The sequence below is a fragment of the Bos taurus genome, chromosome 11, assembly GCF_002263795.3.
Source record: "Bos taurus isolate L1 Dominette 01449 registration number 42190680 breed Hereford chromosome 11, ARS-UCD2.0, whole genome shotgun sequence".
NCBI lineage: Eukaryota > Metazoa > Chordata > Mammalia > Artiodactyla > Bovidae > Bos > Bos taurus.
In genome coordinates this window covers 1559669-1585409 of record NC_037338.1, presented here as the reverse complement: position 1 = coordinate 1585409, position 25741 = coordinate 1559669, and the positions used below count along the sequence as shown (strand labels likewise).

Below are 25741 nucleotides of genomic sequence, written 5' to 3'. Positions count from 1 at the left end.
GCAGCCTCAGTCGCCGCAACGACCGTTTGCAAGGCGCCTGGCCATTGGCCTCGGCTGCAAACGAGCTGGCCAATCACCTGGGCCGTTGCCTGGAGACCAAGGTCCGCCTCCCTCTGGTGCGCCGGCAGCTCCTCCCACTTCCGGCAACCCAGTTGAATCAAAAGCGCAAGCTGAGCGGAGTGCGGGTTAGGTTTCGGGGTGCGGCGTGACGGGGACCACCTAGTTTGGCTCAGGAGTAGGGGCTGAGTTTTTTCCTTAGCCGTGCAAGCTGTAGCTGGCTTACAAAATTACGTGATTAAGGCATCACCCTGAGGAAGGCATCCTGGGAGAAAAATAGTTTCTCGAGGTTGAAAAAATTGTGCCGCTTCGACGCTTTGCTTACTTATATAAACCAGAGTCGTTATGCCTGGTTTATGGAAAGAAGAAAAATAATCCCGTTTATACCGTTCAGACTTGTTTAAGGTCGCAGAGCCCGGGAGGAATGCCTACCTCTGGCTTAGGAGAGGCTGATGGGGTGAAAAACGGAATCCTGCCCAGTGGCACACCTCTCCATTTCCCGCAAAACAAAAAACTTTGTTCCGCGTCCTCTCTGGAAGTAAAGAACCCTAGATGCTGAAGTCCTTTAAATTTTGGTTCCAGATCCAAAAAAGCTGTGGCAGAGAGGGAGTGATTCATCAAAAGCCCAGGGAAAAACCTAAGTGGGTTTTAGCTTAGTGGTTACAACGTAAGGGCATCACGTCTGTAAGCGCTTAAGGGTTAGTTAATGTAAATTACACATGGCAAATAAAGCGATAGGTTGATACCCTTGGAGACCTCCAGGCTTGATTTAACTGATATGAAATGCTCTGTGGGTGCTCTATAGCGAATGAGAGCTCAAGGGACTGGGCAGTTCCTACATCCAACTGGTGATTAAAAGAACAGAAGTTTGAATAGAGTACAGAATGGCGGCAGGACAACTTTCACCATCTTCTGTGGAACTTGGGAGCTGTGGAGACCATGGATTTAGGAATTAGAAAACCAAAAACGAGATCCTTTTGCAAAGGAGCCCAGAAGTCTAAGAAGAATTATGTAATACTCTGATGCTTCCTACCTGAGACTGAATTGGAAGAGTCAACCTAACCTTGCCTAACCCCTTGATTCTACTTCTCGAGGTTCTTTCAGGAGCCACTTGACAGGGCAAGTAAAATATAAAGAGCTATTCATGTGATTACTTCCTTTTAGAGAAGTGGTGTGCATGTTTTGCTGTCTTGGGGCCCTTAAGTTAAATACCTTTTTTAAAAAAATTAGCAGCTTCTGGAAATCCTGATGCTCTCAGAGTTCAGAATTTCTTTCAGGGAAATGATTGATTTGGATTACACAAGTATCCAATTTGTAGGGTTGTTAACTCAGAGGGTGCTCACTCTGGAGTCTTTAGACAAGTTTAGGTTCTGCTGATTATCACAGGAATTAACACAATTTTGTTCTCACTAACTCAAGTTTTCAACGGGTGTCTGATTCCACCTCAGTCACCAATCAGGAAATATTGATCAGGCATCTCTCGTATACTAGGTGCTACTGGATTTAATTGTAACCTTATCTGACTCAGACAGATCTTGTCCTTAAGAAACTAGTGGTATTATCTGGAAGATGGAGATACAGACATAAAACATTGTTGTTGTTTAGTCACTAAGTCGTGTCCGACTCTTTGTGACCCCGTGGACTGTAGCCTGCCAGGCTCCTCTGTCCAAGGGAGTTTCAAGGCAAGAATACTGGAATGGATTGCCATTTCCTTCACCAGGGCTCTTCCCAACCCAAGGATTGGACCTGTGTCTCCTGCATTGGCAGGCAGATTCTTTACCACTGAGCCACCTGGGAAGCCTGTATAGACATAAATAATATTAAGTGCTAAATGAATGTTTGGGACTTCCTTGGTGGCTCAGCTACTAAAGAATCTGGCTGCCAATGCAAGATTAAGTGCTAAATTAATACACATATGATTTCTGCTAGGGGAGTCTAGAGGAGGGAGGGGACATGGGGCCTGTCTGTCAGAGAAAGCTTCTTGGGCAATGGAGGGCTTGACTTGGGCCTTGAACGTGGTGGGGTGGATCTGGGCTGGGGGGAGTCTGGGGACGTCATTCCTGGTGTAAATAAAGGTCACTGAAGGAAATAACCCTTGAGGACTTCTGTTAATGAGCAGTGGAAAGTCTTTATGAAAGACGAATTTGATAGTTTGATGTCTGATCTTACATGCTAGATTAAGGCGTTTGTACTTGATCTTGACAATAAACTGGGCCTTTGGGGAATGAGCAGCATTGTGCTCATAGGACCTCATGGTAGGTATACTTAGCTCAACCCTGTTTTCTAGAGGCCACAGAGCTTGTCTGCCCTCCTTCATTTCTACTACTAGGAGCTTCTCTCCCACCAGGCTTGTTTGTGGAGTAAAGTATTGTGAATGCCTCTTCCCACACTGCCCCTTAAAAAGGGCACACTGACCCACTGATGCCAGACACTGGGGTATATCTAGAGGTAGCAGTAATAAGTATTACAGTTATTAGCATTTATTAGAATCTTACGTGTTTCTGGAAATAATTTCCTGGCTTACTCAATGCCTTCTCTTTTTCCTTAATTACGGACATCCCTCTCTACTATTATTCTTATTCTGTAGGAAAATTGTTGGGTTGGCCAAAATTCAGGGTTTTCTATAACATGGAAAAACCTGAACAAACTTTTTGGCCAACCCAATATAATGCTCCTTCCACACACTGTGTTCATCATAATGTCCCTGTTAGGTTAATCAACCAGTTCCCAATACATCAGGATTTTAGGGGGACAGGGAGGCCAAGATCAGTAATCTGCAGACTCTAAGCTGGCGTTGGAGGCAGAGGGACTGGAAGAAGGTAAGACAGGGAATCAGATCTCAAGGAGGGAGTGTTCTCAGAACACAAAGATGTCTTTAATATGTAAGGAAAAGAAGAGAAAGGTAATTTGATGGCCTAGAAGAATTGATAGAAACAGGCCACTGGAGCTGGGGAAGGCTGCTACTTGTGTAGAGATGTGTTGAGTTGGAGGGTTTACCAGATGTTTGACCTTCCTACGTAACAGGACTAAGCACCACTGAAGGAAAGCAGAGACTGGCCTGATTCAAAGCCGTCAGGAGCTTGTTGAAGTAAGTCTCATGTGCTGTTTCCTAAGTCTAGGATGACTGTATTTTTCTAAGAGCTTCACATTATCTCTACATGTCAGGAGTAAAGGAAGAACTTCCAAAGAGTGTGATGAAGAAACAGTTTGCTACTTTGATGAAAATCTATAAACCCCCAAATGCTGGCAATTTACATAAATCAATATAAGCAGAAAATCCTGAAGAGCTGGCAAATATGTTGCTCGTCTTTTAAAAAATTCACTAATTGGAAGTTCACACCACTGACAGCATTTCAAATTCCATCTGCCCCAACGCTTATCTTCTTTCATCTTCTCCCTTTGCCCTTTTCTCCTCAGGTTTGTGTTGAGTGTAGCGACTGCCATGGCATATCTGAAAGTTTGTTAAATAATAACTGTTGCTTCACTGATTAGCCATCCCTTTAATTTTTGGCATTGCTGTTGCCTTAGTGGGTCTGTTACCTTATCTCCCCAGACCCACCCCAGAATGTGAGTGGGGAGGCTTGTTCTGATCTGAGTGGGAGTAGTGGGTCCACATGTGTCAAGGTCTGCATTTCCTACCTCTGAGGCAGAAATGTGCAGTTACAACTCTCTCTTCCTCTAAAACTTTAAATTAGTTTATCTGCTAATTTCAATATTAAATGTCAATATTTACATATTTCAATATTAAATAAGTAAAATGACTAATAGATTCTCTAAATTGGTAAGGCATTTTTGTTCATATTTGGGCTTTCAGTGACTTGTTTGTCCAAAATAGTAATTTCCCAACTTATTGGAGATGGAAAACCAGACTGCATCAGGGAACATGAGCTCCAGACTTGACTTCCTCAAGAAGCAGATGTGCTGTGCTGTGCTCAGTTGCTAAGTGGTGTCTGACTCTATGCAACCCCATGGACTGTAACCTACCAGGCTCCTCTGTCCATGGGATTACCCTGGCAAGAATACTGGAGTAGGTTGCCATGTCCTCCTCCAGCGGATCTTCCCAACCCAGGGATCGAACCCATGTCTTCTGAGTCTCATCTCCTGCATTGCAGGCAGATTCTTTACCCAGTTAGCTACCTGGGAAGCCAAAGAAGCAGATAATGGGACTTAAACCCTGAATCTGGGTGTAAGTTTCCTGATCTGTAAAATGAAAACTATCTCCTTCTCTTCATAATGTTTCTCTGACTCCCAGTCTCCTATAGCCTCCACTCAATTTCTTAGGTTGTCCCATGATACCAGTCAGTGCTCTGTTAAGAAAAGGAAAATGGGGACTTACCTGGTGGTCCAGTGGTAAAGAATCCGCCTCCCAATGTAGGAGACTCAGGTTCTGTCTCTGGTAGGGGAGCTAAGGTTCCACGAGCCTTGGAGCAACTAAGCCTGGGTGCCACAACTAGTGAGCCTGAACGCTGCAGAGTTTGTGCATCTCAACCAGAGGAGGCTGTGTGCAGCATAGCTGGAGAAGCCTGTTGCGGCCAAGAGCCCACATACTGCAACGAAGACCCAGCGCAGCCAAAATGTCCTTCACCATCTCCCGGAATTTGCTCAAACTCATGTCTGTTGAGTCAAAATTGAAAAGAGAAAGAAAACAATTATTCTTCTCTAGGTTCTGCCTGTTTGACACATGCAGACAATCACAAACACACATGTATCTTCCTTCCACTGGGAAATTTAAAGTAATTTATAGTAGCAGTATTAGCTGTGTTGCTGAAACATCATATAAGATTAGAGATTTATAATTCAAGTAGTGACAGAAAGCTGACAAGTGATTTCAGGGGCTACAGAACATTAAGAATAAAGTTGATATGAAGAAAGGAAAAAATATAAAGCCCTATTCTAGAAATGTTTTTCATCTGAAGGTGTTTTGTTATTTCTGAAGATCCCTTGCGTGGTCAAAACCCAGGATGGACTTTCATATCACTGCAGCCTGGAAGGAAGGATGGGAATCCCAGCTCTCTGCTGCCATCAGTCTCCACAAGAATCTCTAATTGAATGTCCAGTCCTATGTGCTATCCTGGTATTTGTATAATGGACACAAGTGATGCCCAGATGTTATTTACATGTTAGCCTGGTTCTAGAGACCAGAGACCCTATTCCTTTCTCTTTCCTATTCTTCCCTTATTAGAGGCATCTAATCTTATGAGCTCATTTTTGCATCCGGATAAATGGCTGCACTGGTACTAATGGCTGGAATCAAGATTGCCAAGAGAAATATCAACAACCTCAGATACGCAGATGATACCCACTCTAGTGGCAGAAAGTGAAGAGGAACTAAAGAGCCTCTTGATGAAGGTGAAAGAGGAGAGTGAAATATACAAAAAAACTAAGATAGTGGCATCCAGTCCCATCACTTCATGGCAAACAGAAGGGAAAAAGTGGAAGCAGTGACAGATTTTATTTTCTTGGGCTCCAAAATCACTGCAGGCATTATTCAGTAGCACAACAAAGACACCAATCCCTTAAGAAATGCTCAGAGTTTTTGAAGGCTCTGTGTCAGGACCTCAGTCAAAAACCAACTAAATTTCTTTTCTTTTTTTGAAATTTATTTTGGCCATGCCCACTGTCATGGAGGAGCTTAGTTCTCCAAGCAGAGATGCAATCCATGCACCCTGCACTGGGTGTGTAGAGTCTTAACCACTGGACTGCCAGCGAGGTCCCCAGACAAATTTCTTTTTACAATATTATACCTGCATCTCTGAGCATTAGTTCAAAATTTCTCTAGCATTTATAGCCTCTCTACCTTATAACAATGTTATAAGGCAAAGGCTAGGTAAACCTGAGCTAGTATCATTACTGGGATTCTCAAAGTACTGGGGGGTACTGGGAAGCATTGTTGTTTTCAGTCTCTCAGTTGTGTCCAACTCTGCAACCCCATAAGCTGCAGCACACCAGGCTTCCCTGTCCTTCACTATCTCCCGGAATTTGCTCAAACTCATGTCTGTTGAGTCAGTGATGCCATCCTATCATCTCTCCCTCAGTTGCCCCCTTCGCCTCCTGTCATCAGTCTTTCCCAGCATCAAGGTCTTTTCCAATAAGTCAACTCTTCACATGAGGTGACCAAAGTATTGGAGCTTCAGCTTCAGCATCAGTCCTTCCAGTGAATATTCAGGGCTGATTTCCTTTAGGATTGACTGGTTTGATCTCCTTGCTGTCCAAGGGACTCTCAAGAGTCCCAGCACCCCAATTTGAAAGTAAGTTTTTCGGCACTCAGCCTTTTTTACGGTTCAACTCTCACATCCATACACAAGGAACAGTATAGTTTCCTAAGTTGCCCCATTTGCCTCCTGAAACCCAGCGCAGTGGTCAGATGGAGCCATTAGAGGCCATGCCCTCCAGAGTTCTCATCTGAAAAGAAAGGACTGACTGAAAATACTTCAGGGTGCTCCCTGCTCTATTTTCTGGTTCTCTGATTTCTACAGACACACCAAAGTTCCCTGAGAACAGTCTGTGCCTCACCACGGAACCCTAAGCCCTGGGCTGTAGTGTTTGTGCCCCAGGCCCTCATGAAAGCTGCCTCCAGAAAGGTCACCGAGGCCCCCAGGCCAGTCCCGCAGGGGAGTGTGATGTGGTGTGGGTCCTCTAGGGCCTGAGTCCTCTGCCTTGGAGAGCCAGGAGCCCTTGGGCAAGTCATTAACATTCCTGGTCACTCATCTATGGAAGGAGCTTAAAGGATTCTTGCCTGCCACCATCCACGCAGGAGAACACTCTCTCAATGTCCAAGCCAAGGGCCTGCCTCTCTTACAAGGACCGAGGGGCTGGGGTAGTGCAAAATGAAGCCAGCAGCCATTACAGCCTCCCTCTTCTATGGAAAGCCCAGGGCTACAGGATGGCCCTTGAGCACAAACCTGGATGCCATGCCTGGTCCATTGTGGGTTACTGGACACCCTTCTCAGAGGCCTGGGCTGCTGGATTCCTGCATTTCCCTTATGAGGTCCTGCTGTAGGTACTCTGGTTCTGAGCCCAGCCTTTTTCTCCAGGACATACCTAACTCCTCTAGCAGGCATCTTGTTGGGGAAGGTTTTCTGATGCTGGCTCAGAGGTAACTGGCACATCTAGCCTGTGCTCTTTGACTTCTCTAAGTGGCTCAGACAGTAAAGAATCTGTCCCGTGTGCAGGAGAGCCAGGTTTGATCCCTGGATTGGGAAGATTCCCCCAGAGAAGGGAATGGCTACTCACTCCTGTATCCTTGCCTGGAGAATCCCATGGCCAGAGGAGCCTGGTGGGCTACAGTCCAAAGGGTCTTAAAGAGTCAGACATGATTGAAGTGACTTAGCACATATGCACATACTGGATTGAAAGTTCATGTAACCTTATTGGTTAATGGAAACCTAATTGGAAAAATGGGTTTATGCAGATGTAATCAGGTTAAGATGAGGTCAGAGTGGAGTAGGATGGAGCCCAACCCATTGATTGGTGTCCTTATAAGGAGAGGGAGGTTTTCATTTTTTTTTTTTGAGAAATCTACAATGACTATTCTATTCAGATTTTCTGCAGTCATTGTGGAATATGTCCACAATTTAAATAATCCCATAGAACATCCCACTGACCATCAGAGAGCACCTAATATGAGGCAAATATTATGTATACATAATTATAGTCTTTAAAAAAAAGTAGATCATATTAGCCACAAGTTTCAGATGAAGAAATTGAAACTAAGAGAGATGAAGATTCTTATCTAAAGTCACAAGATCAGTCACAGACAAATTTGGGGCAGGTCAGGCTCCAGGGCAGGCCTTTGGGCAGAAGCAGGTTCACAGGAAGGGCTCGTGTGCAACTGGGGGTGCCCCTCCTGACAACACCCTCACAACAAACCAACCCTCACAACAAACATAGGCTCAGGTGCCCTGGAAGGGAGAGACCATCAACTAAAGCAGAGCTGTGGCTCCAGGCAGGCCCCAGGGATTGCCCAGGCTCCAGAATCCTCAGGAGAAGAGGGGCACGGGGGCTCTATGCCTCAGAACAGTCCTTGGCTCACACAGCACCATGAAAATACAGAGCTAAAATCCTCCTGGACAGCAAGGAGATCAAGTCAGTCCATCCTAAAGGAAATCAACCCTGAATCACTGGAAGGACTGATGCTGAAGCTGAAGCTCCAATACTTTGGCCACCTGATGTGAAGACCTGACTCCTTGGAAAAGACCTCAATGCTGGGAAAGATTAAGGGCAGGAGGAGAAGGGGATGACAGAGGATGAGATGGTTGGATGGCATCACCGACTCAACGAACATGAGTTGGAGCAAACTCCGGGAGATAGTGAAGGACAGGGAAGCCTGGCGAGCTGCAGCCAATGGGGTTGGAAAGAGTGGGACAAGGCTTAGGACTGAGCAACAAGAAGGAAACTAATACAGATGATATTCGTTAACCTAATGACAGCAGACAGAGACCCAAGGGCCAGCTACAGCACACTCCCCAACAGTCATCTCCCCAGCCCACTGGTCTTTGAAAGGAAACAACTAACATTCCCTTTCCACTTAAATGGAGACTCAGTCAAGTAAATGAGACTTAGAGGAAAGGAATGAATGTCACTTGTTAGAACAACAGAAGGAGGATTCTGGGAGATGAGTTGATGTTTGTTCATCGTTTGTTCTTTCTGCATCTCCCAGCTACCCTGTAGCCCCAGGCCACCCCCCAGATTACGGTAATATTAAAGTTCGCTGGAATGCCAAGCTGCAGCTGACCTGGGGCCAGAGCATGGGCCAGGCCATCTTGGATCTTGGGCGCAGAGAGGCTGCTGACACAGGACGTCCGCTCCGTGAGGTGCCTCAGCTCTGAGCAACCAGGCCCCGGTGTCTACAGACCAACTTCCCCTCTAGGGTTCTAATACCAGGGCTCTTGTGGGCCACCGACTGGAGGGACAACTGAGCCGAGGGCACAGGCAGCAGGAACTCAAGCCCCGGGGCAAGGCGGGGAGGAAGACCATTGTAAAATTCCTTGGACCTTTCTTTCTTCACTGGGTACCCAGGCAGCAGCGTCGGGGTAGGGCCAGCGCGCGGGAGGGCGGGGCAAGCGGCGGAGGAGGGAGGAGACTGGCCAGCGGCGTGGAGCCGAGAGGGAGTGCGCTCCGGGCCACGTGCGGGAGGAGGCGCGCGGGGCAGCGGCCCCAGAGACGCGCCAGAGGCCCGACAGCACGATGGAGCCGGCGGACCTGGGGCTCGGGGACTCATCCTTGCACCGTTACCTGGACGGCGAGTTCTGGAGCCTCAAAAACGAGTTGCGCGGGCTCCTGGGCGGCTGTCCGCTCTTCCGGCCCAGGTAACGCGTCCCCAAGGGCACCCCGCGGTGCACCCCGGGCAGGGCAAGCTGGCGTGTGTGTGCTGCGCCCGAAAACAGGCCCCTCCCGACCTGACAGAAGATGGACTGCCCGCCCCAGTCCTGTGGACGCCGCAGAGCCGGCGACTTCGTGGCCCTCAGGAGGCGTCCTCTGCCCACCGCCCGCCCTCCTACACGGAGAGCAGGGACGAACGGGCGCGCCCCGCAGCGGCGGACGGGATGCTCGGCCCAGAGTGGTAGCTTCTAAACCTGTTTCCTAACCTGTTTCTTGAGTCCCCGCTTTTGGGTGCCACCCTTTGCTGGGAGAGGGGGCAGAAAACCGGGTTGGAGCGGGCGTGGAGCGCCCCCAGGGCCACCGTGTCGCCTGGTCCGGAACAGAAGCGCGGAAAGTGGGGCAGAACAGCGTTATCCCGGGTCGTGCCTGCAGAGAGGTTGAGGGCATTTTCCCGGCACAGGGATGGACTGGCTCTGCCCGGGGTCGTACCTGGTTGCTGGCATGCTGCGGACTCCCAGGGGCCTCGCGGAGTCCAGGTGTGCGCAGGGGCGGCCGAACAGCGGCTGGGGTGCTTGGGTTGTAAGGTGGATTCAGGCCCAGAAGTCATTTGATGGCAGCACAGCCCAGAAAAGTGGACAGAGGGCTTGGTGCAAGCTAAGTTTGCAGACGGAGAAAATAACCCAAGAACCAGCCCTTGTGTCTCGTCGAGGACTTTCTCCTGTGCTCTGCTGGGTGGCTCACCCCATCTCAGGTCGTCTGATAAGCCCATTTTTAGAATCAGGCTTTGGAGTTTTAATTTAAGAAAGCCCCAGTTAAAAAACACCAGTATGTTCTGAAGGAAGATGAACCAGTTAGCACATGTTTCTGTCTCAAGGATGAGCCAGGCTGAAGGAGGAGATGTTAGGAATAAAAGCAGGTCATCCTTGGGGAGGAAGCTGTGGTTTCAGCACTGGAGGTGGGGGGAGCGGGGCTTAGGGTAGGTGACAGGTGAGATGGTGGGTGGGCCCTTGTCTCCCCAATTTGTCCTTTCCCTCTCTCTCTCACACCGTCTTCTTTATGTTATCTTTCTCAAAGCATGGTCCAGGGACTCCTGGGGGTACCCAAGACTTTTCCAGGAGCTTCACAAGTTAGAAATTATTTTAGTGATAATATGAAGCAGTTACTGAGCCTTTCATCCTCATTTTCTCATGAAGGTACAGTGGTAATTCCCAGAAACTATGGGATGCATAATTTCCCAACATATCTGCAGAAGCAGAGAGCAGCATCCAGTTATTTCAAGGCAGACATTAACCAGACTTGTAAAGACGCAGAACAATGCCACTTTTCTAATTAAAAGTGTAGTTCTTTTTGTAAACATTTAATGAGTTTATTATTGTTATATTCAAATGATATAAATATTTAAACATTTTTTTATTTTATAATTTCTGACATGATAAATACCCATAGATATTTGCGGACCCCAATAATTTTTTAAAAGACAATTTTAAAGAGCAGTGTTAGGTTTATAACAAAATTGAGAGGAAGGTACAGAAATTTCCTATATATTAATACCTCCTGTCCCCACACAGGCATAACCTCTTCTGTTATCAACATCACTCACCAGAATGGACTTTTTTTTTTTTTGCCAAAGATGAATCTACATGGGTACATCATAGTCACTCAGAGACCACAGTTTACGGTGTTGTACATTCTGTGGGTCTAGACAAATGTTTAATGACACGTGCCCATCATTATAGGGGCTTCCCAGGTGGCTCCGTGGTAAAGAATCCACCTGCCAATGCAGAAGATGTGGGTTCAGTCCCTGGGTTGGGAAGATCCCCTGGAGGAGGAAATGGCAACCCACTCCAGTATTCTTGACTGGAAAATTCCATGGACAGAGGAGCCTGGCGGGCTCCAGTGCACGGGGTTGCAAAAGAGCCGGGCCGACTGAGCGCAGCGCGGCTCCCGTCATTACGGCGTCATCCAGTGTTTTCACCCCCGAAACACGGTCAGCACTCTGTGTTTCTCTCCTCACCACCCACCCCGACAACCACTGATCTTTTCACTGTTTCCATAGTTTTGCCTTTTTAGAATCATATAGTTGCGATCATACAGTATGTAGCCTTTTCAGATTGCCTTATTTCACTTAGTAATATGTGTTTAAGCTTTCTCCATGTCTTTTCATGGCCCGAGAGCTCATTTGTTTTTTGTGCTGAATGCTGCTCTATTGTCTGGATGAACCAGTTTATTTATCCAGTCACCTACTGAAGTCCACCTTGGATGCTTCCATGTTTTGGAAGTTATGCGTAAAGCTACTATAAACATCCATGTACAGGTTTTTGTGTGGAGGCCTCAAGAATTTTTAAGAGGGCAAGGAGGTCCTGCTGCCCTAAGGTTCTGTCACATCCCTTTAAACAGGGGTCCCCAGCCTCCAGGATCTAATGCCTGATGATCCGAGGTGGAGCTGATGCAGTAATAATAGAGATAAAGTGCACAAGAAACGTAATGCCCTTGAATCATCTCAAAACCATCCCCCTCCTCGGTGTCTGGAAAAATTACCTTCCATGAAATCGGTGCCCAAAAGCTTGGGGACCACTGCCCTTACACACGTCCCTTTGCCTGTCTTCCTGTGTCTTTTCAGTTTAGTTCCTGGGCTGTCGTCTCTTTGTCTTTTCTTATTAGATAACTGCAGTTTAAATGATGGAATGCTAACATCTAAACCGCTGATTTGGACCAAATAGAAGGTTCTTTGCTGTGAATTGTGCAGTCTGCTTTGGGACAGAGGGAAAGGCAGGCTGGAGTTGGAAAGCCAACCAGCAGCCAGCAGCACATTACTTGTGTGATTGTCATCAAGTGAGATGTTACCTTCCTGAGCTTCCATCTGCAGAAAGGGGATAACATCTGTGCTGCTGGTTTAAATGAGAAACTATTGAGTGGCTTTTCACTAATGCTGGCTGTGGTATGACACCTAAAAAAAAAAGTGGGGGGAAAGACATACAAACCCCATTACTTTAACAAATACTTTTCCATTGTCTCCAGTTCTTGTTTATTGACTTCATAATTTCAGAGTTGTAATAGCTTAAATGTCATACTGTTTTTTTTTGCCCCCAGTGATTAAAGATCTTAGTATCTGCTTGAAAGTTCACCTTGTACTATCAGATTTGATCTTATCCTGTGTTCAAAGACAGTGACCTGACTTCTTGTTGTTTTTAACTTTCTACCACGGTAAAAGGCTCCATGAGAGGTCAGAAATAAAACTCTCTGGTGGCTCAGATGGTAAAGAATCTGCCTGCGATGCAGGAGACCCAGGTTCGATCCCTGGTTTGGAAAGATCCCCTGGAGGAGGGCATGGCAACCCTCTCCAGTATCCTTGCCTGGAGAATCCCATGGACAGAGGAGCCTGGCGGGCTGCAGTCCATGGGGTGGCAAAGAGTCGGACATGACCGATTGACTAACACCAGACATGGATTCACAGATACAATATGAGGCCTCCTGTAGCCAGTCCCCTATCCCCAGGCCCTTGAAATTCAAGTAGGTGTTGGAGGGGGTGGGGTTCATGAGTGTGAGTGCTATGTGTATAGTGGGAAGTTCGTATAGTGTCAGGCACTCCCAGGACATAAGAGCCTAGGAAACAGTTTGCTTCCCCAAAAAACCAAAATCCTGGTTTTGCAGTTTTCTGAGCACATCACCGCTGCCCTCCTCTGTGCAGGGATTCTTCCTCTGGGGTACTGTGCCAGCTGTGGTGCGGGTGCAGCCCAGCTTCCCCCCTCTCTCCCCAAGACCAGCCTGCCAGGCTGAATCCTCCCTGTCCTCACTCTGATGGCGGGTCCCCCAGGCTCTGGGAATGTCCCCATGTCTAAGAGTCCCACCTGCCCTGAGATCCATAGAACAGCATGCCCTTGGCTGGAGCAGCAGCGGATTCTGGGCCACTTGAGGCTCCTTCCTGAGGTTGCAGGGGATATTTAAAAACAGCATCCAGGGACTTCCCTGGTGGTGCAGTGGTTAAGACCTCGCCTTCCAATGCAGGGGTGCAGGCTCTATTCCTAATTAGGGAGCTAAGATTCCACATGCCTCCTGGCCAAAAACCAAAACAGAAAACAGAAGCAATCATGTAACAAATTCAATAGAGACTTTAAAACGGTCCCCATCAAAAAAAAAAAGAGTAACGTCTGAAACATGATAAGCTTTTCAAACATTTCTGAGTTTGTTTCTTGGTAAAGCGGGGCTCTCTCCTGGGGGCCAGGCTGGTGGGTGGGTGTGCACATGTAAGGCTTCTGTGCTCAGTTGCTTCAGTCGTGTCCGACTCTTTCTGACCCCATGGACTGTAGTCCACCAGGCTCCTCTGTCCATGAGATTCTTGAGGCAAGAATACTGGAGTGGGTGGCCATGCCCCCTTCCAGGGGATCTTCCCAACCCAGCTATTGAACCCTCCTCTCTTATGTCTCCTGCACTGACAGGTAAGTTCTTTACCACTAGCGCCACCTGGGAAGCCCTGTAAGGCTCACAGCCTCACTAGAAGTTTCTAGACCCATGGGACCTCCCCACTATCTGTCCTCAGGGCTCCCCTCCCTGGCCTGGCTGTGCTGAGCCGGCTGCTTCCCTGTCCCCCTTCTTTCTCTTCACTGCCTTTTCTTTTCTTTCCTGGAGCAATGCACATTTCTCTTCCTAACCTTTGCAGAGATTTGGTTTTCCCCCACAGCCTTATTTATGCACTCAAGCATATGGTGAAGACTTTCTCATTGCAAAGAGTCAGATAATATTGAAAACCTAAAAGTTTCCCAAACTGTCCCCTCCCCCAACAGCTTATTTTTTTAAATTATTATTTATTGATTATTATTTTATTTATTTTTCTGGGCTCCAAAATCACTGCAGATGGTGATTGCAGCCATGAAATTAAAAGATGCTTACTCCTTGAAAGGAAAGTTATGACCAACCTAGACAGCATATTAAAAAGCAGAGACATTACTTTGTCAACAAAGGTCCGTCTAGTCAAGGCTATGGTTTTTCCAGTGGTCATGTATGGATGTGAGAGTTGGACTGTAATGAAAGCTGAGCGCCGAAGAGTTGATGCTTTTGAACTGTAGTGTTGGAGAAGACTCTTGAGAGTCCCTTTGACTGCAAAGAGGTCCAACCAGTCCATTCTAAAGGTGATCAGTCCTGGGTGGTTCATTGGAGGGACTGATGTTGAAGCTGAAACTCCAATACTTTGGCCACATGATTTGAAGAGCTGTCTCATTTGAAAAGACCCTGATGCTGGGAAATATTGAGAGCAAGAGGAGAAGGGGACTTCAGAGGATGAGATGGTTGGATGGCACCACTGACTCAGTGGACATGGGTTTGGGTGGACTCTGGGAGTTGGTGATGGACAGGGAGGCCTGGTGTGCTGCAGTCCATGGTGGTCGCAAAGAGTCAGACAGGACTGAGCGACTGAACTGAATTGATTTTTGGCTGTGCTGGGTCTTCCTTGCTGCATGTGGGCTTTCTCTAGTTGCCATGAGCGGGGGCTGCTCTTCATTTAGGCATGTGAGCTTCTCATTGCGGTGGCTTCTCTTGTTGCCGAGCACAGGTTCTAGGCACACGAGCGTCAGTAGCTGTGGTGCCCGGGCTTCGTTGCTCTGTGGCATGTGGAATCTCCCTGGTCCCCTGCATTGGCAGGCGGAGTCTCAGCTACTGGGCCACCAGGGAAGTCCCCAGCCACTTATTTTTATTGTGGTGAAATAAACAGAAAATAAAATTGACCATTTTAACCTTTTTTACTTTAAATTTTAGACATTTATTTTTAATTGGAAGATGATTGCTCTACAGTATTCCTCTGGCTTCTGCCATACAACAATGCGAATGAGCCATAAGTACACATATGTCTCCCGACTCCTGAACCCCACCCCCACCCCCACGGTAATCACAGGGCACCAGCCGAGCTCCCCGTGCTGTGCAGCAGCTTCCCACCGGCTATCTGTTTACACGTTCAGTTCAGTCGCTCAGTCGTGTCCGACTCTTCGCGATGGTGTATATATCAGCACTACTCTCTGAATTTGTTCCACCGTCTCATCCCCCTACTGTGTCCAGCGTTTCTTCTCCGTATCTGTGTCTCTATTCCTGCCCTGCCTGCAAATAGGTTCATCAGTATCATTTTTCTAGATTCCACATGTATGTGTTTATAGACAACGTTTGTTCTGCTCTTTCTGACTTCCCTTTGTGCCACAGGCTCCAGGCTCACCCAGCTCACTAGAACTGAGTGCACAGTGGCACGAAGTACATCCGCGGTACTGTGCAGCCATCGCCGCCATCCATCTCGGAACTCTGGCATCCTCGCAGTCTGAAACTCTGTACCCGTTAAACATTAATTCGCTCTTCCTTCCTCCCCACAGCCACTGGCAACCACAGTTCTACTTTCTGTCTCTAAACTACTCTAGTTATGTCATATAAGTGGAATCATACAATCATTGTCCTTTTGTGTCTGGCTTTTTTCACTTAGCAGAATGTCCTTCATGTTGCAACAGGTGACAGGATCTCCTTTTTAACGTTGGATAATACTCCATCATCCTTTACTGTGCCCACCTTTGCGTGAAATGTTCCTTTGACATCTCCAATTTTTTTTGAGGAGATCTCTAGTCATTCCCATTCTGTTGTTGTCCTCTATTTCTTTGTACTGGGAAAGACTGAGGGCAAGAGGAGAAGGGGGCTACAGAGGATGAGACGGTTGGATGGCATTACTGACTGGATGGACATGAGTTTGTGAAACTCAGGGAGATAGTGAGGGACAGGGAAGCCTGGTGTGCTGCAGTCCATGGGGTCGCAGAGCTGGACACGACTGAGCAACTGAACAACAGCAGTACTTCATCAGATGGATACATCACATTTTGTTTATCCATTCATATGTTGATGGCATTTGGTCCTCCAACCACTTTGAACACTTGAGTGTTGTAGAGTTTGTTTTCCCTACTTTCCCTATTTTTCTATGAGTTCACATATACATGTGAACATTTTTTTGGATAAACAGAATCATACTATGTGTTCCAGCTTTCTCTTTTAAAATTTATTTTTATTTTCATAATACAATGTATGAACCCACTTAATACAAAAGAGACACTATGAGGTTTGGAGTGAAAACTATTTGCCCCTATTCCACCCCTTCCCCCCTCATTCCCTTTTCTCACTGGCAAACACTTTCACGTCTTTTGGGGGATTCTTATGTCATTTACATCTATTTTCTTTTAAAACAGTCATAAACAGAGCTACTTCCTGATTATACAGTGATTTGTGTGTGTGTGTGTTAGTCACTCAGTCATGTCTGACTCTTTGAAAGCCCATGGACTGTAGCCCATCAGGCTCCTCTGTCTATGGGATTTCCCAGGCAAGAATACTGGAGTGGGTAGCCAGTCTCTTCTCCAGGGGATCTTCCTGATGCAGGGATTAAACCCGGTCTCCTGCATTGCAGGCAGATTCTTTATTGTCTGAGCCATTGGGGAAGCCCATGCATTGACTTAGTAGCATAGAGAATGAAGATCCCCATGGCTGCCCACTTTCTTTCCTTATTCCCACCAATCAGTGCATCCCCATGTGGACTTACATTGGTATCCAGGGTTCACACTGCTGTGACTACATGTGTTATTCCCTGCCATGCCCCACAGCGTAACATATTTCATTCCCTTTCTTTGACAACTTTTGGTGTTCTCTTGGGATAACAATTTCTACCTTTATTCATTTGCTTAGTTTTGTATAAAATGGTCACTTACTGGCCTGTGCACTTCTAGACAAAAGAGTTACAGTCCTCTCAGTTTGGTCAAGGGCTTCGCTGGTGGCTGAGTGCTAAAGAACCTGCCTGCAGTGCAGGAGACTTGCAGGTTCGATCCCTGGGTCAGGAAGATCCCCTTGGAGAAGGAAATGGCAACCCACTCCAGTATTCTTGCCTGGAGAATCCCATGGACAAAGGAGCCTGGTGAGCTACAGTCTATGGGGTCGCAAAGAGTTGGACATGACTTAGCAACTAAACAACAACAAAACAATGGTTTGGTCAAAGCTGTCATGTATCTGCCGTTCCCTTCCCTCCCTGTGAACAGATCCATCCAGGAGGTCTCCCTCTGGGGCTTCAGCCTGGACTGGCTTTACCATCGTCTTCCCGGTCACCTGGGGAGTTTCCTTTGCATCTCCTTTAAAGTGAAGCTTTTGTTTTCCCAGGCCTTCTCTTTCTTGGTCGCTCTTTGTGGAGGATTAGAGGTGGCCACAGACTCTTGAGCGTCATTCCCGTTGAGAAGGGTGCTTCTGTGTCCCCTCCCCTGAGTCTGGGTGGCTCGGGGACTGCTCTGGCCCACGGGTATGGTTGGAGTGACAGGGCACCAGTGTCTAGGCTCAGCTCTGAGTGACTGTGACCGGCACCTTCTGCTTCTGTCTCCTGAGGCCCTGGCTTCCGTGTGGAAAGTTCTGCACCAGCCTGTGGCTGCCATGCTGCGAGGAAGCCCAAGCTGGTCCTTGAAGAGATGCCCCATAGAGCGATGCTGGCCATTCCTGACTGCTCCAGCTCCCAGCTGTTCATGTCATCTAAGCTGGGACCCCAGGCCTGTGAGGAGCTCACAGGCCATCTCTATTAATACTTGATTCTGTGTGTCCAAGTTCCCGACAGAGCAGGAGGCAGAGTGACATTGAACCGTTTTAAGCCACTACATTTTGGGGTACATTATTACCATAGCCATAGAGAGCCAGGACACTCTCTCATGTGATAGCTTCTTGAGAAGGGATACCAGAGAATTAACTTTTTCAGATCTTCACGTCTGAAAATATTTACTCTCAAAATTGGCTGAATATTTGTGTAGGTGTAGAATTCTAGACTGGGAATAAAATTTCCCCCAGAATTTTAAAGTCATCATGCCTTTAAATATCCAACATTGTTATTAAGGAACCAGCCGCCCTCTGCACCTTGGCGTTTTAGTGTGTAAAGATATGACTTTTCTTCCTCCCGCCTGGAAGTTTCTAGGACTTTGTGTTTAGCACAGGCTTTATGGCCATGGACTTCCCTGGTGGCTCAGACGATAAAGCGCCTGTCTACAATGCGGGAGACACGGGTTCGATCCCTGGGTCGGGAAGATCCCCTGGAGAAGGAAATGGCAATCCGCTCCAGTACTCTTGCCTGGAAAATCCCATGGACAGAGGAGCCTGGTAGGCTACAGTCCATGGGGTCCCAAAGAGTTGGACACGCCTGAGCGACTTCACTTTCACTTTTGCTTATGGCATTTTACTGTGTCGTGACTTGATGGTGGTCTCTTTCTCCTTCATTGCTGGGGGCATGCCAGGGGCTCTTGTAATCTGGAAACTACTGTTCTTCAACTATTTGCACGGCTGTCTTATCTGAACTCTGATTCAGATGTCAGACCTCTGGGGCTTGTCTTCTAGTTTCCTCATCTTTTCTTTCTTGTTTTTCATCTCTTTACCTTTTCATTTTTTCTCTTGGCACACTTTCTCAACTTTATCTTCCAACTTCTCTTGAGTCATTTAAGATAACTACTGTCATAATTTTTGAAGTTTCTCTAAGTCCCTTGTTCCTTTTCTAGAGCATCTGTTCTTGTTTTCTGGTTGCCAAATCTCTTATTTCTTGGGAATACTTGATGGTAAGTTCTGAGATGTTTCTTTCTATTTTCTGCCTTGTCTCTGTTTCTTGAGTTCCTTTTCTCCCCCTTTGTACTTTTGACCTCTGTTTTTCGTGTTTGAGGCTTTTGCTAAGTGTCTAGTCAACCTTGGGTGTTTGTTAAAAACAGGAGTGAAGTGAGTAATGTGAGTAAATGCTGGTTTGTAAACAAGCAGGGTTCTTGGTCCCAGACTTTCTTGATCAGAGAGAACCTTCCTTTCCAAGGCAGGTTAGCATTAGTGTTCTGTTTTGGTCAGTGTTAGTCCCTGAGGCGGAGAAGGCAATGGCACCCCACTCCAATACTCTTGCCTGGAAAATCCCATGGACGGAGGAGCCTGGTAGGCTGCACTCCACAGGGTCACTAAGAGTCAGACACAACTGAGCGACTTCACTTTCACTTTTCACTTTCATGCATTGGAGAAGGAAATGGCAACCCACTCCAGTGTTCTTGCCTGGAGAATCCCAGGGACGGGGGAGCCTGGTGGGCTGCCGTCTATGGGGTCTCACAGAGTTGGACACGGCTGAAGTGACTTAGCAGCAGCAGTCCCTGAGGATGGGTGTACAGAGAATGAAGGACAGGTGATAAGCCCGGGTGCCTGAAAGGATGGTTGGTGAGCTGGGCTCCTCCATATGTGACTTTAGGCTGATTAGAAAACTAAGCTCCTCTTCTGTATGACATTTTAAAAAGCTGTGAACTCGTAAAAGCAGAATAGAATTGTGCTTAGCAGGGACTGGTGGTAGGAGGAATAAGAGGGATGTTGTTTAAAGGGACAAACTTGTGACCGACAGATGGCACAGTATAGCGAGTATGGACAGTGATATTGTTTATGAGTGTCAACCTTGCTAAAGACTAGGGTGTTTTTCCTTATTGAAGTAGAGTTGGTTTGCAGTGTTGTGTTAGTTACTGGTGTGCAGCAAGTAACATATATATATATATTCTTTTTCATAATGGTTTATGACAAGAGATTGAACACAGGTCCCTGTGCTATATCGTGGGGCCTTGTTGTTTATGCGTTTTATATATAGTAGTTTGTATCTGCTAATCCCAAACTTCTAATGTATCCTTTTCTTATCCCTTTTCTTCTTTGGCAACCATAAATTTCTTTTCTGTATCTGTGGGTCTGTCTTTGTTTAGTAAGTGATATCACATGATATTTGCCTTTCTCTTTTTGACTTCACTTAGTATGATAATTTCCAAGTCCATCCATATATATCCATATGTGTATATGTACCGCATCTTCTCTATCCATTCATCTGTTGATGGACACTTTGGTTGCTTTAGTGTCCAGACTACTGTGAGTAGTGCTATTATGAATGTTGGGGTGCTGATTCCCACCCCCTTTTTTTAAAAATAAAGTTGGCATAAATTGTGCTAACAGTATAACTCTTTAGACCACTGGAGGAGGAAACAACAACCCACTCCAGTATTCTTGCCCGGAAAATCCCTTTTGGGCCTGGGAACCTGGCGAGCTGCAGTCCACAGGGTCACAAAGTCAGACACAGCTTGGCAACTGAGCACACACTCTTTAGACATACCTGGATATGTGAGAAACTATAAAATGAAAGTAAAGGAATGCTAAACCAAGGTTTAAAAGGTTGGCAGGCGAGGGCTGAGAGATGGGGTGGGGGACACATGGGCGTGGGTTTTGGTTACTGGCTGCTTCTCTGACTGGATGAAGGTGTTTATCACAGTTTTAAGATGATGATTCAGACTGTGTTACCTCCCAATTATGGTTGTAAAAGGCAGAATTGTTTTCTGGTTGGACCAACAGTTGGAAGAAAAAAAAAATGAGCTGTTAATAACCAAGAGTGCCTCCTCAGGATACTGGCAGAAAGAAAGACAGGCAGTGACCAAGAGAGACTGAGAGAAAGAGAGATCTAGAGAAAGGTACTGACACTCATGCCAGGAAAAGGTCAGGGGTTCAGTGGTCCCGCTTCCCCCTCACAGGGCTCTACTCCAGGAGTGCAGTTGGCTACGTGCTTTTTACATTTGATTGTTCATCTGACTCTCAGAGGTGATGATAATGAAGTTTATGAAGGGCACGCTAGTGTGCTTAGTCACTCAGTCGTGTCTGACTCTTTGTGACCCCCACGGACGGTAGCCCGCCAGGCTCCTCTGTGCAGTGGGTTGCCGTGCCCTCCTCCAGGGGACCTCCCCGACCCAGGGACTGAACCCAGGTCTCCGACCTTGGAGGCGGATTCTTTACCATGTGAGCCACCAGGGGAGCCCTATGGAGGGCAGAGTCTGGGACTCCCCGGTGGTCCAGCGGTTAGGACCTCGCCTCCCAGTGCAGGGGGTGCAGGTTTGATCCCTGGTCAGGGAGCCAAGATCGCACATGTCTTGTGGCCAAAAAACCAAAACATAAAACAGAAGCAATATTGTGACAAATTCAATAAAGACTTTAAAATGGTTCATATTAAAAAATCCTTAAACAAAAAGGGCATAGTCCTATCTTCCTTTTCTTTAGAGAGGAGAGGAGAGAGAGAGTATAGAGGTGGGATCTGCAGGATTTGAATTACAGTCAATAAACTCCGTATACTAATTTAACGTGAGAAATTTCCATAGAGAAGATTGTGCAGAAGCCATTTTTGGCTTCCTCATTTGTATTACTTGCTCAGTTGTGTCAGACTCTTTGTGACCCCATGGACTGTAGCCCACTGGGCTCCTCTGTCCATGGGATTCTCCAGGCAAGAATACTGGAGTCAGTTGCCATGCCCTCCTCCAGGGGATCTTCCCGACCCAGGGATCGGGGTTACCACAGTGTGAGTCCTCAAGCTGGTGCAGGAATCGTCACATGATCTGATTTCAGCCAATGAAATAGGAAGGGAGGTTTCTGAGGGGTCCAGGAAAAGATGCTTCCTTGCTTGTCTGAGAGACCTGTTGGATGGGCAGACCTTCTCATCTTGGATAGAGTGGAGTCTGAATGTGAGGCTGACAGGCATGCAGCCGTTTTCTCACCAACAGGGAAGCCAGCCCTAGGAGGAAATGACTCAGAGAGGCAAAGTGGAGAGCCTCCACATTCTGATAACAGGGTTAAGCCACAGAGCCCATGTGCCCTGAAGCCCGCGTTGTGTTCCTCATCCCCAGTTCCATGAAGCAGTAAGTCCCCTTTATGGTTCAGGCCACTGTGAGTTGGGTTTCAACCAAACTTGTGGTTCTTAACCAGAAGCACCCCAGTTAGTTTGCTTTTATTTCACTTTAGTTTCAGTTACAGAGACAGACAAACACAGCTTACCTTGGTTTCGGGTGCGGAGGCTGAAAGGCAGGAGCTGGGGTGACACTGGTGGGAGTCCTTGGCTCTGCTTGCCTCACGTCCAGATGAGCTCTGGCTGCCTTGTGGCCTTCGGAGCTTTGGGTGCGTGTCCCAGTGCTCAGCAGCCAGGCTGGAAGAGAGGGGCTCTTCTTGGCTTTTGGCCTGGTCCAGGCCACCCTCACTGGCCCATCTGGCCACTGCTGTTGCCTTTTCTTGACATGCCACTGGGCTGGGTCACCCAGCAGAACCATGTGGGTGGGGGTGGGAGTGGGAGCCTGCTAAAGACAGAGTGGGGTGATGTGGCCCAGGAAAGGAAGAGCCCGTGTGGGACAGACGGTGCTGGGCACCCCTCCTTGGCTTCCTCCTGAGCCCCTGGGTCACTGCAGGGAGTGAAGGATGGCTGGGAAGGGCACCTCGGAAGCCAGGTCAGGCGTTCTCACCTTGAATAGGGCACTTAGTGCTGCCTGTTAAGTTTCTTCCATGGTCCTCTGGCCGTGAGTTGGATCTGAAGTTGGGCAATACCTTGGCTTTTCTGGGCAGAGTTGCTGATTCCAAAAGAGTGTTTTGCATGAAAGAAACCAATGTCTGTGTAGAGAGGCTAGGGTCATGGATACTTATTGCTTGCTGCCTCAGAGGGGCTGCGACTTTGGAGGGAAGCAGGCATATTTTCGAACCAAGGTCATTCTGACTGTGTCTGGAGATCTCAGAACTGATGCTGTTCTTGGGGGGGTCCCCCCACAATTCTCTGCCCCCTTCTCTCCCTCCTAGAGAGCTGAGATTCTTCTGTGACTGCTTGTCGGTGTGGGTATGTTTTTATTCTTATTTACCTTGTTGCACTGAGTTTCAATAGCATCCCTTGTCTTTCTAAGTTCCCTTCTGTCCATCCTCTGCTTTACAATGATGTCCAAGTGACAACATCTGGACTCGGTCCTCTCTCCGTGAGTGATGCTTTGCTGGTGGGTTGATTCCAGGAGCGGAGACTGATTCTTACATAGCTGTGACTGTGACAAGGGGGATCCTGACTGTGACAAAAGGAGACGGCACTGCTGATTAATGATTACTCACCCTTCTCTTCAGCAGCAGCTCTATGGACCACGTGCAAACCTCTGTTTCTTTGACACTATCTGCTGGCTTATTGTGGGGCTTTCCCAGGTGGCACAGCGGTAAAGAATTTTCCTGCCAATGCAGGAGATATAGGAGATGCAGGCTCAATCCGTGGCTGGTCAGGAAGATCCCCTGGAGAAGGAAATGGCAACCCACACCAGTATTCTTACCTGGAGGATTCCACAGACAGAGGAGCCTAGTGGGCTCCAGTCCATGGGCTCACAAAGAGGTAGACATGCCTGAGTGATTGAACATTCACACATGGGCTTATTGTAAGAACTTAGACATCATGGGAGACCCTAGAAGCCCAGGATCTCCCCCCAACCCTTCATGGCAGCCATGGCAGAGTGTTTATCTCCACTTGGCCCTTTGGGGACCCCAGGCCCTGAAGTCCAGGGGATCATTGGCCCCTGAGGGAAGCTCTGTGGCCATTTTCCAAGTTCCCATTTACCTGTAAATGGACAGGTAGGTGGGCAGGTAGCTCTCAGGGTCCAGCAGGGGACCCTGGCGCCTATGCATGTTTAACTCACTAAGGGTGCCTCCTACACACTCGGTGAATGGATCTATGGTTGAAAATGATGGATTTTCTCTCTAGATCTTCTACTGTGAGTTTGTGTACAGTAGTGTTCAGAAAAAGACCCTGATGCTGGGAAAGATTTGAAGGCAAAGGAGAAAAGGGCAGCAGAGAATGAGATCTTTGGATAGCATCACCAACTCAATGGACATGAATCTGAGCAAACTCCGGGAGATAGTGAAGGACAGGGAAGCCTGGTGTGCTGCAGTCTATGGGGTTGCAAAAAGTTGGACACAACTTAGCAACTGAACGATGACAACAGTATTCACGTGGACAGTGGTGAAGAATCCACCTGCCAATGCAGGAGATGCAGGTTGGACCCCTGGGTCAGGAAGATCCCCTGCGGAAGGAAATGGCAACCCACTCGAGTACTCTTGCTTGTGAAATCCCATGGACCGAGAAGCCTGGTGGGCTACAGTCCTTGGGGTCGCAAAGAATCAGACACAACTGAGCATGTAGCACACACGCACACAAGGTTGCTCCAAAGACATCCTTTGAGTCACCAAAGGTATCACTGCAATTGGATACAAGGAGCCCCATAAGCCAGCAGACACCAGCATCCTGTGGTCAGAGTATGACCTTGGGAGGGAGTCAGGCCTGATTGTACTTGTAGGCCATGGGGCTGGGCATCCTCCAAGACCCTGACCTGTTGGCCACAAACCCATCCTTGCTTTCTTAGCTAATCTCTCAGGGGCCAAAAAGAAGGCTGAGTGCCAAAGAATTGGTGTTTTCAGACTGATGCTGGAGAAGAATCTTGAGAGTCCCTTGGACAGCAAGGAAATTAAACCAATCCTAAAGGAAATCAACCCCGATTATTCATTGGAAGGACTGATGCCAAAGCTAAAGCTCCAATACTTTGGCCACCTGATGCAAAGAGCTGCCTCATTGGAAAAGACCCGACTCATTGGAAAAGAGCCTGATGTTGGGAAAGACTGAGATTGGGAGAAGGGGACGACAGAGGATGAGATGGTTGGATGGCATCACTGACACAGTGGACATGAGTTTGAGCAAACTCTGGGAGGCAGTGAAGGACAGGAAAGCCTGGTGTGCTGCAGTCCATGGGGTCACAAAGAGTCAGACACAACTGAGCGACTGAACAATAACAGGGGCCACTCCCATCAGCACCTCTCGCATGAACCCTAAAAAGTAACCCCCCTTGTTTGAAGCTTCAAGCCTCATTTCTCAGCCAATCACCATCCTGGAGATTGAGATGGGGTGGTGACCTGGACCAATCAGAAGCCGCCCTCGGGCGGGGCTGACACAGCGTCCCCGGGATCCTGGTGGGGGAGGAAGAGCCGGCAGCAGTCTGCACCATGTGCCTTCACCTAATGACAGACATGCCTGAGTCTGGTGACAGCTTGTATTTTCATCTTGCGAGGCTGTGTCTGTTCCTGGTCCCCGCTCCCTCAGCACTGCCTCCCCGTTGGCTCCCTTCCTGCTCACCTTCCTCCCCTTTCCTCCTTCCCTCCCCTCCCACTCCCTCCCTCCCCGGGACTTCCTCTCTCTGCCCACAGACACCCCACTCCTCAGCCTACCCGGCACAGCCACTGGGTGCTCGCTGCTCTGCCTTCTCTCAGCTCCTCCCGACCGAGCCAAGTAAAGGTAATTGCTAAACCCAAAGCTCTCCATTCCAGAAAACCCCCAGGCCATCCCCGGGAGGGAACGCCCATCCAGCCACTTGAGGTCTGATGATAACAGGTGAACTGCCTGCAGGGCCCCTCTTCCTCTTGCTTTGACTTCCATGCTGGACTCCAAGCCCTTTGAGCGTGGGAACTGGCCTGGCTTCTTTTGAGCGTTGAGATGGAGCAGGCGCTTTAGCAAAAGCTCAGGAAG

The 25741-nt window shown here is 47.9% G+C and overlaps 1 protein-coding gene across 4 annotated transcripts in view; it reads left to right on the top strand.

Annotated features, from left to right (window-relative positions):
• Window positions 1-9044: 9044 nt before the first annotated feature.
• The window catches only part of ACOXL (acyl-CoA oxidase like), a 339747-nt gene continuing 323050 nt past the window's right edge, over window positions 9045-25741 (top strand). Inside the window, exon 1 of one of the 4 annotated variants that reach the window (XM_024999274.2) lies at window positions 9045-9365. In XM_024999274.2, coding sequence (XP_024855042.1) covers window positions 9244-9365 — 122 coding nt within the window. In that variant the 5' untranslated portion in view covers window positions 9045-9243. Of the gene's footprint in view, window positions 9366-24840; window positions 25511-25741 lie in introns of those variants that run through there. The other 3 variants (XM_010809768.4, XM_002691158.7, XM_059891623.1) reach the window with 3 other exon arrangements.